This window comes from Poromitra crassiceps (genome assembly GCF_964638095.1).
Source record: "Poromitra crassiceps genome assembly, chromosome: 16".
Lineage (NCBI taxonomy): Eukaryota > Metazoa > Chordata > Actinopteri > Beryciformes > Melamphaidae > Poromitra > Poromitra crassiceps.
In genome coordinates, this window is record NC_139645.1 from 20450764 (window position 1) to 20468071 (window position 17308).

Sequence of the window (17308 nt, forward strand, 5' to 3'; positions counted from 1 at the left end):
CGCACACACACACACACACACACACACACACACACACATGCACATGTATGCGCACACACACACACACACACACATGCACACGCACACACACATACACACACACACACATGCACGCGCACGTGCATGTGCACAACAGAAGGGTGCAGAAAGCTCACTGCAAGAACAAACAAACAAAAAAATCCACCTTAAATGACAACTTCACTGAAAATCAAAGCTGATTTATTTTGCAAGTGATTCTCACACATATCCGAAAACGATTTCCGGACCCAATAAACTAAGCGACTTGTTTAGATGGAGATTTTTTTTCTTGCACGTACATCTCTGTAGGGAATCGTCACGTACCGCAGCACCCCCCGCCCCCCCACCCCCCCGTTTCCCAGAAGTCCTAGCACCTAGAACCTGATCCGCCCGCCGCCGCAGTACTCTGTGTTCTGTGTTTGTTCTGTCCCGCTTTTGTGCCCGTGTCTAAACAGCTCTGCGGCCAGGCAGCCAGTCAGGGCGTCGGGGCGTTGGCACGCTCCCTTCACTCGCTGTCCTTGGACGACTTCCAGAGTCACGTCCCGAGAAGAAAGACACAGCGCCACAAATACACTGCTGCTACTCAGCGTTACACACAAACACCGTTTGAACCGCATGGCCACACACCTACAGTACCAGCCAGGCAGGCAGACACACACACACACACACACACACACACACACACACACACACACACACACACACACACACACACACACACACACACACACACACAGGCTGCTCTCTGCTGCATTTAATCCGTAATCCTTGTTTGTTTGTTTGTTTTTCAAGGTATACTATGCAACTTTTTTAAGGCCCTTCAAACATACACACACTTTATTTTTCTAGCTCTTATCAGAGCTCTCGACACGAGGAATATCAGTTTGTGAGAGCTGAAAATGAGTCATACAAATTTGAAATAATTATTCGCGCTTTGTTTACATTTGTATTGTTTGTCAACATTGGCGCAAAACAGGCTTGAGTTTTGACTTATGGTGCAATAATAATAACAATTTAAAAAGAGCACATTGTCCATGTAGAAGTCCTCCTATACTCTTCAAGAATATCACTTTAAGAAAAACGAAGAAAAAAAAGTTTGTTTATAAAGGGGCCTAAAAAAAAAAAAAGTGGCATATACCTTTAAGGTATCAAATGTCTGCCTGTGCCCCTGATTGCTATATTTTTGAAAAATCAAAGCACGTCCTGAGGCGAGTGTGGCTCGCAGCCAGGACACCGTGTTTCCTATCCAGGCTGTTGGCTGGGACACGGCCCATACTGATAGCAGGCCTGTGCCAAGCGGCCTCATGAACCAATCAAAACATCTGCTGGATGTCTTAACGAGCCCTGAAACGTGATAACAGCTCGAGAGGAGAGGAGAACATTACGCTCTACAGTCATCGCTCTAGTGTTCAAATGATGCAGGCGAAAGGTGAGCACTCCCTCCCCCCCCTCTCCCCTCCCCTCCCCGCCCTACACTCAGGGAACCTCACGGCTCCACACACTGATCCGACGGGCCTTTTTCACAGCAGCTATTTAGTGTCGAAAGGGCAGGCTGAATGAACACAGGTGCAACCAAAACATTGAATGAGGGCCCGAGCCCTGCAACACCAAAATGGATCGGAAGTTGGAAACCCTCGTTAATGTTTTTGGTTGCGGACCGTTGCACCTAGCTGTGCCCTGTCCTTTTTAGGACACAAAATGGCTGTTGTGAAAAGGGCCCATCTCCTTCTGCGTCGCCCCCAATCCGGCGTTACTGCGGTCGTGTCTCGCCGAAACAGGATTAGAATGAAAACAAGTCTAGTGCGCAAATGTATAGATCATTGTGACTGACGTCTGCTTTATGTATGCGGTTTAAAGAGAGTCGTTAGCGTTAGCTAATTGACAGTAGCCTATAATGTGCATGGTAGGCTGCAAAAGTCAAGGAAAGAAGTTGCACCTTTTTAACCTCACGCTGCAGTTGGCCAATAACCCTCTGTTACTACGCTGTAAAATCACCAACGTTTCCCCGGCGCTCCCTCTCATGGCTCCTGTCACAGACTGTGTCACGGGCTGTAAAAGCCTACAAACCCTTTTACGACTCCGCAGCAGGCAGCTCTCAGCAGGCAGACTAATCATAATGTCAACCCAGTCACCTGCCCCAGCCCGTCTACAGCACTGCTCCACAAACTCAACCCAGTCACCTGCCCCGGCCCGTCTACAGCACTGCTCCACAAACTCAACCCAGTCACCTGCCCCGGCCCGTCTACAGCACTGCTCCACAAACTCAACCCAGTCACCTGCCCTGGCCCATCTACAGCACTGCTCCACAAACTCAACCCAGTCACCTGCCCCGGCCCATCTACAGCACTGCTCCACAAACTCAACCCAGTCACCTGCCCCGGCCCGTCTACAGCACTGCTCCACAAACTCAACCCAGTCACCTGCCCCGGCCCATCTACAGCACTGCTCCACAAACTCAACCCAGTCACCTGCCCCGGCCCATCTACAGCACTGCTCCACAAACTCAACCCAGTCACCTGCCCCGGCCCGTCTAGAGCACTGCTCCACAAACTCAACCCAGTCACCTGCCCCGGCCCGTCTACAGCACTGCTCCACAAACTCAACCCAGTCACCTGCCCCGGCCCGTCTACAGCACTGCTCCACAAACTCAACCCAGTCACCTGCCCCGGCCCGTCTACAGCTCTGCTCCACAAACTCAACCCAGTCACCTGCCCCAGCCCGTCTACAGCACTGCTCCACAAACTCAACCCAGTCACCTGCCCCAGCCCGTCTACAGCACTGCTCCACAAACTCAACCCAGTCACCTGCCTCAGCCCCTCTACAGCACTGCTCCACAAACTCAACCCAGTCACCTGCCCCGGCCCGTCTACAGCACTGCTCCACAAACTCAACCCAGTCACCTGCCCCGGCCCGTCTACAGCACTGCTCCACAAACTCAACCCAGTCACCTGCCCCGGCCCGTCTACAGCACTGCTCCACAAACTCAACCCAGTCACCTGCCCCGGCCCGTCTACAGCACTGCTCCACAAACTCAACCCAGTCACCTATTACCGAGATTATATACGATACAAAGTGGGTTGATAGTCGGTAAAGTCATCCTTTAAACGTGTACTCCATAACCAGGGATGTGATCTAAAAAACGTTAAAAGCTCATTTTTCATTCCAACTCTACTTTAAAGACCCCATAAAGTCATGTTTCAAGATCCAAATACTCTACTTTGAATAATAATTTGTGTCTGATGGTTTTCCCCATAAAAAAAGGTTAAATTATCTTGTTAAAATCCTTAAAATGACTTTCCTTCCTCCTGCTTCATTAAAAAATCCAAAGCAACCAATCAAGAGTTATCTAGAACCTAACTAGCCAATCACAGCACGCAACACGGGCTTTCGACACATTCTCACTGGTGACAAAGTGACATCAGGGGTTCGTGAGCGATCTGCAGTATATGACGAGTTGGGAGTGAGAATGTGCCGGGGCTTTAACTGCTGAATACTGGACAGTGATTGGCTCCAAGGTTCATGATGTCACAAATCATGCTCGTTGAAAAACGGCCTTTTCAGTGAGCTCTGAGAAACTGTCCACTTTCAGCAAACTCTGCACAGTGAAGCCCAGACATCCAACTGAAGGAGCGAGGAGAACAACACATTTTTGACTTTAGGGGGTCTTGAACGCACGTGGAGGGCACTTCCAGTATGACTTGAGCGGGTGTGTTCGTTTCCTGCGTTTCCTTACTATTTTACATCACTTACAGCACTTCTTTCGACCACAACATCTGCTGCAACCATATAAAATACAAAGTTGGCATTCAAGGAGCGTTGTTCACTTACGTATCTGAGTGACTGTACGGAGGTGTGGGGCATAACACCTCACACCATATAGTGTATATACTGTACATTATGTAGGCTATACTGCAAAAATGCCATAAGGATAGTAAACAATGCGGGATGTGGTGAACACTCTAGCAGACAGTTTTTAAAGGCACATGCTGCGAAGTTCACATGCTGTGAAGTTCATGACTCTGGTGGAATTAAGACACACACAAATAATGCACATGTCAAGTCAACTTGGCCCCGTGGCAGACTTTAGGATTGCACCAGGCGTGCAGTACAGTATATAACTTTTTTTTTTTTTACTTTTTTAAATGTTTAAATTCATTTTTTACTTTATTTTCTATTTTATTTTTTACATTTGATAGTTGGTCACCGCTCACTTCCATTGTTTAGGAGAATACTGTGACTTTGTTTCCCTGGAAAACTCCACAAATGTTCAGCGGACTAAAAAGACTTCGCCCGGCATGGGGCTGAGTAGATCGTGGGGATGAGCGATCCGTATCTGTACTCGGAGGGGGCGTGGCTTAAATCAAAAGTGGACGGAGTTTGGACTGAAAGTGGGTGTGGTTTATGTTTTTGTTGTTGGCAGTTCAGGGTACATTCAAAGTATGGCTAAAGAAAGGTATCGAACGAAGTATCACGGTATCACATTAAGGGTACTGGTATTGGTACTGCTAATTGTCATTTTCTTATAACCAGCCCTAATCATGAGTAGTGACGCATTGTACTCTTGGATACTTGTAGTCGTAAAAAAGTACATTACCTGTAGGGGATATTTACCGCTCTGTCCCCTGTCCCGTCCCCAGGTTGTGACTCAGGCTTTGGGAAGGCCACGGCCGTGCATCTGGACGCGCTGGGCTTCCAGGTTTTTGCCACGGTGCTGGACCTGTCAGGACCGGGGGCACGCCAGCTGCAGAGGACCTGCTCCCCACGCCTCACCCTGCTGCAGGTGGACATCACCCAGCCACAGCAGGTCACCCAGGCCCTGAGGGACACCACAGCCAAGCTGGGCCCTAGAGGTAACACGCACGCACACACGCGCACACGCAGGCGCGCACACACACACACACACACACACACACGACAATAGTTCATTTGCATTTCGCCTCAGACAAGACAGAACACTGCTTTACCTCGATTTGCGAGACAGATGAACAGCATTTCACCTTTTCGCCAGCTAGGGCGCTGCTTGATGACATCACCAGGTTGACTGTACAGTACAGTACAGTGGAGGGACAGGCTAGTTAAGTGTTGCTATTAAGGATTTTGAATTCTAACAGGCCCACAGCATACTGTATGCTGTTGTGTTCCTGACTTGGATTGTGGTTGTTTTGATTTATCAAAACGTTCAAAATCCTTACTACTGTAAGTCATCAAGCAGCACAACAGTTGGCGAAAAGCAGTTCATCTTTATATATGATCACGTTTCATGTCCTCGCTGCTTCATTGCCTAACAGTCATTTAAGGATACCGTCTTCAGAGTGTGTGTGTGTGTGTGTGTGTGTGTGTGTGTGTGTGTGTGTGTGTGTGTGTGTGTGTGTGTGTGCGCGTGTGTGTGTGTGTGTGTGTGTGTGTGTGAGAGAGAGAGAAAAGAACTTGAAGGAAAAGGTCACTGACACACACACCCATGCACTCTCTCTGGAACAGCGCGCGCGTGTGTGTGTGTGTGTGTGTGTGTGTGTGTGTGGCTGTGCGTGCGTGCGTGTGTGTGCGTGTGTGTGTGCGTGTGCGTGTGTGTGTGTGTGCTTTAATCCACCGCTGTGCTGGAGGCAAGGGGCCAAACCTCCGGGGCTGAAAAAATAAAGCCAAATGGTGAAGTAACTTAAACCTGCATTCTTTCTAATGGCCAGCAGGGGGTGACTCCACTGGCTGCAAAAGTAAGCTTGATTGTATAGAGTCAATGGGAAAATGAACCTACTTCTCACTTGACTAAGACCTCAGTAAAGACTTTCCTGAGGAGTTGATGGTTTCAGTAACTAGTTTCAACTCTTCTTCAACACAACATGATGTTCATTTAGTCAATTATGCTCCCATTTAGACTCAGATACACAATCAAGCAGACTATGTTTTATTTATGATTACGATTATTCATTTTTATTTAGGCCTGACTCAAACCATAATCCAAAGTCGTTTTACTTGCCTAAACATAACCAAAGTTGTTTAAGTTGTTTTATTTGCGTTTAACAATGGAAAGGCGGTTTAGGTTTTCAAATTCACCGCCGTTTTCTTTCAAATTTACGTTGAGATTGTACTGTGTCCCTGTTTTCAGAAACGTGAAATGCAGACATTTTATTCTGCCGGTCGGTTTGCAGAATTCAATTCAATCAATCAATTTTATATTCACCTCAGAGCACCCTGGGTCTCCGTGTGGCCCATAGGCCTCAGAGCACCCTGGGTCTATGTGTGGCCCGCGGGCCTCAGAGCAGCCTGGGTCTCTGTGTGGCCCGCGGGCCTCAGAGCAGCAGCGGTGCCGTTCGTTGGCTGGGCCCGTCTGGGCTTTGACCCGCTGCCAAACCACACCGTGTTCTCTATGTCTGGATCTCCAGTATCTTCTGAAACACTGAGCTGTTTACTCCACTGAGCCAACACTCCCAGGCCTCTACAAAGGCCTGGGATTCTAGGTCAGCTATACAGTTAGATAAGGACAACCCAGGCTGACAGAGAGAGGGAGGAGAGAGAGAGAGATAGAGAGAGAGGAGAGAGAGAGAGGGGGAGCAGAGAGAGAGCAGAGAGAGGAGAGAGAGGAGAGAGAGAGAGGGAGGAGAGAGAGGAGAGAGAGAGGGGAGAGATTAACAACGCGGTCTATTATATATACTTAAGTGGTTGGCACCCTAATGGTTATGATAAGACACACACACACACACACACACACACACACACACACACACACACACACACACACACACACACACACACACACACACACACACACACACACACACACACACACACACACACACACACAGACACACACACACACACACACACACACACAGCAGCCTGAGCCAGGATAGTGTCAGACAGGTAGTACAGGGTGTTGGGCTGCAGAGCTGCCAAAACAACACGGCTTCAGTTCAGTGTGTCGACTCAACTTCACGTTATTGTTATTTTAGCGCACGTCTGTGTAGCAGGGCAGCATGAGCGCTCGTGGAGCTCGTCAAGGTGCAAAAATAAACAACACTAGAAGAGAAACTAGCTCACTAATGGGGGCGATGGACCCACAATTGGGTGAGCTGCGTCGGGCGTGCACGCATAGTGTATAAGCGGGCGAGATTTAAGCCTCCTCCAGTCAGTCTTGTCATTTTTAAGCTATTTCATGTGTAGCCGTGTTTTTTCCTGCTCTGCTAATTAGCCAAAGTGTTCGCCGCTGTATTCTGTTGACAAATAACCTTATTTTGGGCTCAAACTCTTAAATTGGCTCACGTGCTAGTTTGGGGTACTGACGTCAGACTTTATGGTTGTCAACGCTCACGTATGCGGACCTGTCATATTAATAATATACAATATTACAGTGACGGCGAATACAATGTGCCGTTAGCTTGGGTTAGCTACGTTCGCTAACGTAGTTCGTTCTGGCTCAAAACGCCCGCGATAGTCACCTTTAACCAGTTCGAGTTACGCTCTTTCAATTTATTTTGCTTATATGCCCACCAGCTTTAATATCTGTTGGCTGGTTATGCTGATATTTATATCAATATGTGGCTTCTGGGTGAACGTTTAGCGGAGTTGAGGCAGCCATGCTGTTTCACGTCTGACCGGCTGGAATGGAGACGAAGATCGTATTGAAGGAGTGAGCGAGGCTTGGCCAAAAACACACAGCACGTAGTCTGGGCACCTTTCACCCCGCTTTTTGTCATGGGGGCGTAAACCAAGGAACTGGAAACAACACAGGAAATAAGTGCGCCAAAAAACGTCTTTGTTGCCATTAGCTTGACCCGGCGAGGTTACGTAAGCTAGAGCCTGAAAAGAACAACAACACAAGTTGTATAGTAGCGTTAGCACATTTCTAGTCACTGCCGAGGAAGGTTTCTGGAGAGCCAAAGACAATGGAGTACTCGCCATGTGAAATCTTATGATCAATGTCCATGTCTTTTCCAGCACAGGCAGCAGAGATGCTTCAACTGTTGTACTCGATCCTCCATTATCGATAACAGCGGACAGACAACTAGCGTTATAACTATTCCATCAACTGGCCATTTGTTTGCAAAGTAAAGCTTCTGTATTGGCTTAAAATATGTGAGATTGTGAATCCGCAATGTTTCTACAAGAACTACTTAAAAAACTTTGTTCGGTAGTCCATCTTTGGTTTTGTTGTTTGCCGTTTTATTTTCTGATTCGTTGTGTCTAATTGTCAAGTTAACGAGCTGTTTCCGCTGTTGCTTCCTGTCTAGGGCGGGCTCTAGGCCGGAAGCAGGCAAGGTGACAAAATCACTTGTGAACGGAGGCCAGGCTCTTTCTCGCCGAGAAGAGCCTGGTGACGTGAGGTTACACAGGACGCGGAAGCAGCAGAGCGCGCTGAGAGACTTATCCTTTTTGGACAACAGTCTGACGTTGCAGTGGAACATCTTACCAATAGACGAACTTTGGGGCAAAAGGGGCTGCTGATGTAGTTGATGACGGCGCATGCAGTTTTTCATTTCCTCTGTACAGCAGGACTGTTACACAGATGGAAAACTGACTGGAGTTGGGCTTTAAGGGCAAATCAACAAGGCATTTTCTACCTACTTTTGCAGGTCTGTGGGGCTTTGTGAATAACGCAGGTGTGTGTGTGTGTGTGTGTGTGTGTGTGTGTGTGTGTGTTTCGCAGGTCTGTGGGGCTTGGTGAATAACGCAGGTGTGTGTGTGAACTTCGGCGACGCCGAGCTGTCTCTGATGTCCAACTACAGAGGCTGCATGGAGGTCAACTTCTTTGGGACCCTGAGCGTCACCAAGGCCTTCCTGCCCCTGCTGAGGCAGAGCAAGGGACGCATCGTCACCATCTCCAGCCCTGCAGGTCTGTGTGTCACACACACATACACAGACAGACACACACACACACACACACGCACACACACACACACACACACACACGCATGCACGCACACGCGCACGCACGCATGCATGTGCACATGCTGCAGGAAATAAGCCAATCACAGTGACAGAGAGAGAGATGACAGAGACGCCAACTGCAACAAATCATTTGCTTGTCAGCTATAACACTCAACACACCCACTCTATGACATCACTGATGATGACATCATCATAACACTCAACACACCCACTCTATGACATCACTGATGATGACATCATCATAACACTCAACACACCCGCTCGCTCGCTCCAGACAATATCTGTGGGCCACTCGGCAAGCACATTGTAGGGGCGGGGCTCTCTGCAAGCACATTGTAGGGGGCGGGGCTCTCTGCGAGCACATTGTAGGGGGCGGGGCTCTCTGTGAGCACATTGTAGGGGGCGGGGCTCTCTGCGAGCACATTGTAGGGGCGGGGCTCTCTGCGAGCACATTGTAGGGGGTGGGGCTCTCTGCGAGCACATTGTAGGGGGCGGGGCTCTCTGCGAGCACATTGTAGGGGGCGGGGCTCTCTGCGAGCACATTGTAGGGGGCGGGGCTCTCTGCGAGCACATTGTAGGGGGCAGAGCTCTCTGCGAGCACATTGTAGGGGGCGGGGCTCTCTGCGAGCACATTGTAGGGGGCGGGGCTCTCTGTGAGCACATTGTAGGGGGCGGGGCTCTCTGCGAGCACATTGTAGGGGGCAGAGCTCTCTGCGAGCACATTGTAGGGGGCGGGGCACTCTGCGAGCACATTGTAGGGGGCGGGGCTCTCTGTGAGCACATTGTAGGGGGCGGGGCTCTCTGTGAGCACATTGTAGGGGGCGGGGCACTCTGCGAGCACATTGTAGGGGGCGGGGCACTCTGCGAGCACATTGTAGGGGGCGGGGCTCTCTGTGAGCACATTGTAGGGGGCGGGGCGCAGGTCCTTCATATCCTGATGTGCGCCCACAACAGACATCCATAGCTGTTGTTGAACGGGACTCACGAGGCAAAGTGACTGCATGAATTGAATGAATTGCAGCGCCATCTTGAGGCCATTCAGGCCGGGACTCAGCATCTCATCAAACCCTGATGGGGACTGACTGCATACAGGCTGTTCTCACCTCTCCAACCCCTCTCCAAACCCAGCATCATTGATATGCAGAGCCCCCCCACCTGGCTGAAAACAGAGCCTATATTCCTGTAAGTCCGCAGTCTTTCACTGCTCACCACCGGGGGGGGGGGAAACCACACATTTGCACAGTCTGACTCTGAAATTAACCCCCAGCTAGTCATCAAAGGCCGGGCCTGCCTTGGCAGCAGTCTCCCTCTCGTCTCCCCATCCTCCTCCACAGCGTGTGTGTTTACTGCTGCTGATTGGCCCATCCTCCTCCACAGCGTGTGTGTTTACTGCTGCTGATTGGCCCTAGCGAGGGGCTGCCTGTGGGCCTCCAGCTGGCAGCCATGCTGGCCCGGGCCCGGGTACGGGTTGCGACACAGCGCCCGCAGCCTTTTCTTGGCTGGGCTGTAAATCGATGGCATGTTGAGATATCGCTCCGAACTTCTGGGAAGAGGCGGGGCTATTTCGCGGAGGCTTTTTGGTGCTTATCCGTTGATGCTGCAGATTTGGAACACACACGTACAGTACATGCTACCGACCCCGGCAGCCAATCGAGGCAGCCGTCAGCGGAGAAACCGCTCAAACTGGATCTGATGTGAACTGATTATTCTCTCCTGTTGGCCACATATGAAATGGTGTCGAACATTGTACTTTAATTTATTTGAATTAATTAATATATTTATTTATATTAATATTAATATTTATTTTTAGGCTGAATGGCGATGCTCGGTATATATCTTGCTATTTTCCGCTGAGTGGGCTAAATGTTCAGTTCTAAGTCAAAGACACGTGTGAGATGGGCAGTGGTAGATTCCCTGCCCACCAACACGAAGGTCACAGGTTCGAGCCCCCGTGTTACCTCCGGCTTGGTCGGGCATCCATACAGGTGCAATTGGCCTGGTGGCTGCACTAGCACCTCCTTTGGTCAGTCGGGGTGCCTGTTTGGGGGGGGGAGGGGAACTGAGGGCAATCCACTACATACTGCCGGTGAAACTCCTTGTTCTGTGTGTGTGTGTGTGTGTGTGTGTGTGTGTGTGTGTGTGTGTACTGACCAGTGTTGGGAGTAACTCATTACAAAAGTAACATATTACATGTAATATATCACTTTTAGCAGTGACTCAGTAATATAACTTATTACTTATAGGATTTCAGTAATATTATACCAGTTACTTTGTCAAGTAACTCAAGTTACAAATTGAAGTACATTTTATTAAATCAAAGCACATATTTAAAAAAGACTGTGTGTTTTTATGCAAATAACCACTATAGATGACAATCACAAAGGAAAAGAATAACATTTAGAATTTTGGATTGTTTACACTGACTTCAAGGCAGTTGAAATTATTTTTCGGGATGGTTCCGGGGCAGCGATGTCATTCTGCTGCTGCTGTTGTTTTGGTAAAAGTAATGCAAAAGTAGTGTAATAATAAGAAACGAGATACTCTACACAGAAAGTAATATTGTAAAGTAACTTATTACTTTCAAATTAAAGTAACTAGTAATATGTAGTATATTACATTTTGAAAATAACTTGCCCAACACTGGTAATGACCATTCTCTGCGTGTGTGTGTGTGTGTGTGTGTGTGTACTGACTGTACTGTGTGTGTGTGTGTGTGTACACTGACCGTGCTGTGTGTGTGTGTGTTGCAGGGGACCAGCCCTTCCCCTGCCTGGCAGCGTACGGGGCGTCCAAAGCGGCTCTGAACCTCTTCATCAGCACCCTGAGGCACGAGCTGGAGCCCTGGGGCGTGGGCGTGTCCACCATCCTGCCCTCCTCCTACAAGACAGGTAACGCCACCCATACTGCCACCTGCTGGCCAGGGAATGTAACACTCACTCACTAAGTAGGGTTGTTGGGTATCATTTGAATTTGAACAATTAACACCTTTAATGTAGCAGTCCATATCCACCACTTGTTGGGGTGGGATTTCAACTATGTAAAATGTGTTTGGGAATCAATAAGCAGAATCAAAATCGGTTCTTTTGGAATCAGAATTTTGGAACCGGTTCAAAGCCCAACTCTACTAAAGAGTTTCAGGTGCAGAAAATAGCTGATGGATATTCAGTGTCTGGGTTAGGGTTACTCCAAGAGAGTTAGAGTTAGTTCACCCCCAAAATGACAATTGTCATTAGTCTAGTCCCTCAGTTGAAAGTGAAACACAGGTGATGTTGGCAGCACAACTTTATCCCAAATAACTCATAACTGACGTCACTGCAGGGGTCTGGTTCTTTAAAGTGATGGTTCTCAACATGGGGTCCGTAGACCCGCGGGGGTCCCAGGGGGTCCCCAGCAAACTGATGAATTGTTAAACTTCACCGTTACGGTATTTCATTCATAATACGTTAAGACCATTAGAGAATGTAGAATAAACTGTTTTGATGATAGTTTCTCTGTTATCTTTCTAATAATTGTAATAATAATAATAAAATAATAAAATAATATCGAATCCTAAAAGATAACAATCATCTTCCACACTATGTTTCCACACACACACCTCTACATCACACACACCGAAGCAGTTGGGGGTAAAGTGCCTTGCTTAAAGGCACCAGCGTTACTCACCCAGCTCGTCCTGGGGTTCAAACCGGCATCCTCTAATGCTGACGTCTAGCCCCAAGAGAGAAGTCTAGAGACGCCGGTCACGGTGAACTGGGAATAAAGAACAAAACATAAGAACGTTACTGAAGTATTGTTTAACCAAACACGATCCAGGCGAGGGTTCAGGACTCTGGGATTGATTGGTGTGGGCTTAACCCTCAAAGACCGAGACGACTGCCCACGGCCAAAATAGCTATTGTTCGAAAATGTTTAATAACTTTTGAAGCGCTAATCCTAACCATGTGTTTTAAAAGGTCAGCCAAAGCTGTCTGGTGGCATCGCAGACGTCTCGTAGTCGTAGTGAACCTGTTTACGGCATCGATTCGTCAAGGAATCCCACCTATAGTTTCTCATCAGGGCCAAACGGCCGAGGTTGTCCCCATGTCCCGATTGCTTTCAGGTTTTAATGTCCAGTCTCACATTTGTCCAAGACATCAATCATCTACTCCACCATTCAACCAATCAACACACTGTAGGTTTTGGTCTTTTGAACCACCAGTCAACATGTTTTTGTATTTTATTTGAATAAACACAGAGGGAAATCAAGACAAAATAGGGGGAGATTTGGTTGCCGGGAAAATAACCAGAACAACACAAAGCAAAATGGCAAAATGACAATAAGTACAACTTCCAAATAAATAAATAAAGTAATAGAAAATAAATAAATACATAAATACATAAATAAATAAATAAATAAATAAATACATATATACATAAATACATAAATACATAAATAAATAAATAACTTCCTGAGGTTCTGTCTGCATTAACAGTAATAAAGAAGAAAAGACAAGGCAAATGTATAATGGGGGCTTATATGGCACTGATGCAAACTGCTAAGAGATTAGAAAAACAATATCAATACAGAAGAGCCAGGTGACCCCCCAACAAATTGTAGGTCTGTGAGGGTTAAGTGCACAAGAGCAGGCCTTCTGATTGGTTTAGCACCCACGGGGGGGGCACAGAAAGACGACTTGGTTGGGTGTTGTGAAGAGATGGGGGGAAACAACCAATCAGAACGCCAGGATGGCAGCGGACAGTGCCATCTTTGGCGCGGTTTTTCACCACTCCAATAAAAACGGGCTCAGATCCCGGACGAGATCCTGCATCGGATCGTGGTCGCGGCCACGAACGAGGCTGGTTGGTTTGATGAGCAGTACGACCAGAACCGTCCAGTTTGGTGGGAAGTTCTGTTGCTGTGGCTTTTATTTCCACCATGCCTTGTATATTGTGGTTTGGCCTCATGTTGGATATGACGACAAGTCTCCCGGAAAGGAAAAGAGGCACATAATGCCTCCCACATGGAGCAGGAACAGTCTGTTTTTAGCGGTAGAATAAGTACAAATTGCTAACTTATGAATTGACAACTGTCTGCAGAGTGGATCTCATTAGTGGATCAGAGGAGACGTACCAAGTGACCAGAAAACACACCAAACCACACCGACTAACAGCCAGCAGCAGAACTCCGCTAGAACCTGCTGCACATCTCAGCTCCATTGTTTACTTTGGCGCCCTTGAACGTTTCCTTTGCTCGCTGTTTTAAGTAAAACATATATTTCAGGGGTTTTACAGATCGATCAGCCAGCGATCATAATTGGTCAATTAACATTTTAAATATAGGTGATCGTCATCGGAGATCGCCTGATCACATTCAGCTTTCCCAATGCCCAAAAAGAAGTTTAAATAAATTCCCCGCTGAGGAAAACGTGCAAGCGTTTCCCATAAAAAACGTTGAGCCAATTAGCTTCAGTCAGCAGAGCGTTCAAGAGCTCAAAATGTGTCTGATCCGTTAGTGATCATTGAGAGCAGTGAGAAAACACCACATCAAAGAGATGGAGACCAAATCAAAACTACACATACCATCTTGTGATGAGATCATCATCCGGCCGCGATGCCCGGGACTTAAAACCAATAGGGCTTTTCACACTAAGTACACCAGGGGGGTCCAACCTTTTGAATGGGGGCCAGATTAGATCATGTGAAAACACCCAGTGCTCGCAGCTGCTTCTTGCATCATATGGGTTAAAAAAAATCACATAAAATACAATTGTACTCCTGTTTACCATCTGAAAACATTAGTTCCCCCTGCATAGTTCCTACTCGGTGCTTGTCTACAAACTGCATGATAGTGCTGTCATCGTTATAGGTGAATGGAAAAAAAACGCAAAGTGAACTTGCTTAATTAACCAATAGTGTGTGGGTGGCCACATATATTTTGAGAGACGAGCCGTGGGCCGCTTAAAATTGCTCCATGGGCCGCATTTAGCCCCCGGGCCGGGCGGCTGTAGCTCAGGAGGTAGAGCAGGTCGTCACTAATCGCTTTGGATGAAAGAGGTCGGTGGTTCGATTCCCGGCTCCTCCAGTCTGCATGTCGAAGTGTCCTTGGGCAAGATACTGAACCCCAAATTGCTCCCGTTGGTGTGCCAGCACCCTGTGTGGTAACCTGCCGCCATCTGTGTGTGAATGGGTGAATGTACCTACTGATTGTAAAGCGCTTTGGATAAAAGCGCTATATAAATGCCTGTAAGTCAAAAGCGCTATATACATGCCTGTAAGTCAGTCTCAGAGAGCTGTTAGCCCAGGGCTAAGAAAGCTTTCACGCCTGCACAAACCTGGCCCACTCTCCAAAGTGCGCTAACCGTGACTTCAGCATGGCTAGCTGGCCCTGCTCTGGAGCAGGGTTATCTCCCCGACCTTCCATCTAAACTCAGGGCTAAACGTTGCCAGTGTGAAACGGGAACAAGGAAACAATGTGAATGGCATAGCCCAGGTTAACCTGGGTTAACAATACGTATGTGAAAAGGGGCTACGTTAGCCTGGGGCTATCTTGCTCAGCGTGCTAAGCTAAGTGTGACGGAGTTTGCACTTGTCTCGCGCACCTGTAAACAGAACGCAAGAGCTGAAATAAATTGTGATTGGTTGTTCAGACCGTTAAAGCGATTGGGACATAATCGATGGATGTGTGACTTGAGAATGAGAATGAAATTAATTATTTTTCTTTAGATTGTTTTAGATTTATTATTTTATTTGTATTCAAGAGGACTTGAAAAGAGCCACAACTACCCATAAAGGATTGTAGAGCCTGGGGTTGAGCATCGCTGGTGTAAATACTGGCTTAGATCGAGCTGGCCGGCCAAACCTGTTCACTGGATTAAAGTCTAAATAGCAGGATCAAGTGTGCCAAACTGCCTGTTTACACATGCAGCCAGTCACCAGCTCCTGTTTATTCAGAGAGGGAGGGAGAGGGAGAGAGAGAGAGGGAGAGAGGGAGGGAGAGAGATAGAGAGAGGGAGAGAGTGGGAGGGAGACAAAGAGGGAGGGGGAGAGAGAGGGAGGGAGAGACAGAGGGAGGGGGAGAGAGAGGGAGGGAGAGAGAGAGAGGGAGAGGAGAGACAGAGGGAGGGAGAGAGAGAGAGGGAGGGGGCGAGAGAGGGAGGAGGGAGGGACAGAGAGATGGAGGGAGAGGGGGAGGGAGAGAGAGAGAGAGGGGGATAAAGTTACTTTCCCTGTAACTAATTACTTTGAAGTAGTCACTTTAAAGTAATTAAATTACTTTTTGAGAGAAGTAACCAGTAACTGTAACTAATGACTAATTTCCAGCATCTTGCCCAACACTGGTTGCTGGTTGTGTTGCTAACGCCGATGCGCTGTTGGCTGTGTCCTCAGGTCAGTCCAGTAACCACGCCTACTGGGAGGGGCAGCACAAGCAGCTGCTGCAGCAGCTGACCCCGGGCCTGCTGGACGAGTACGGCGACGACTACATCACCGAGACCAAGGAGCTGTTCCAGACGTACGCCCTCACGGCCAGCGAGGACTTCAGCCCCGTGCTGAGCGCCATCACCCGGGCGCTGCTGGACGCGTCGCCGCGGCCGCGGTACCACGCCGGCCCCGGGGTGGGCCTCATGTACTTTATCTACAGCTACCTGCCCTCGAGCGTCAGCGACCGCTTCCTCCAGAGACTCTTCGTCCAGAAGAAGCTGGCGCCGCGCGCTCTGAGGAAGCAGTCAGGCCTTGGTGTCAGCCTGTACCACCATAACAACAACAACAACAACAACAACAATGAGGAGGAGAAGCTCGATAAGTAGCCTGTTAGAGGGGGAGAAGTATATAGAGCCAAAGTTACGCCCTCTTCCGGGTCATACGTCCTAAGGGATTTCACCCACCATTATTTTTTTCCATAGACGTTTCGTAAAATGCGTATAAAAATAGTTTTACTTGGTCAAAGCAAGCGATTCAGTTATATTTAGAATCAGGAGAGACCATAGAACATTTCACTGGGCGTTTATTTTTTATTTTTTTTGTTCTGACTGAAATGTTATGGTCTCTCGTCTAGTGATTCTAAATATAGCTGAATGGTGATTCTAAATATAGCTGAATCGAAAGTAAAACTATTTTTTACAAGCACTTTATGAAACGTCTACGCAAATATGAATGGGGAAGGAAATCCCTTAGGTGCCATGTCGAACCCAGAAGAGGGTGTGACATTGGCCCTCTATTATGATTGTATTATTCTATGAAGCTAGAGGACCACTTCTGTATAGGGCTGGGTATCAATACTCCGTATCGACTGAAATAAGCCAGTAGGCTACCACAGAGTATTGAATCTTCCCCAGTCAAACCATACCTGCATTTCATTTTGTACAAAGATGTAGAAGAAAAATGACTAATTGTAGGTTTTGCTCACAGCCAATCACCACGAGCGTTCTTCGAT

General features: G+C 47.9%; 1 protein-coding gene across 1 annotated transcript in view; it reads left to right on the plus strand.

Annotated features, from left to right (window-relative positions):
• Positions 1-17308, plus strand: part of hsd11b2 (hydroxysteroid (11-beta) dehydrogenase 2) — a 38714-nt gene that overhangs the window by 18800 nt on the left and 2606 nt on the right. Inside the window, exons 2-5 of the mRNA XM_083653002.1 lie at positions 4656-4868; positions 8657-8842; positions 11649-11786; positions 16264-17308. The exon at positions 16264-17308 is cut by the window's right edge and continues 2606 nt beyond it. Of these exons, the coding sequence (XP_083509128.1) occupies positions 4656-4868; positions 8657-8842; positions 11649-11786; positions 16264-16682 (956 nt within the window). The 3' untranslated portion in view covers positions 16683-17308. The remainder of the gene's footprint in view (positions 1-4655; positions 4869-8656; positions 8843-11648; positions 11787-16263) is intronic.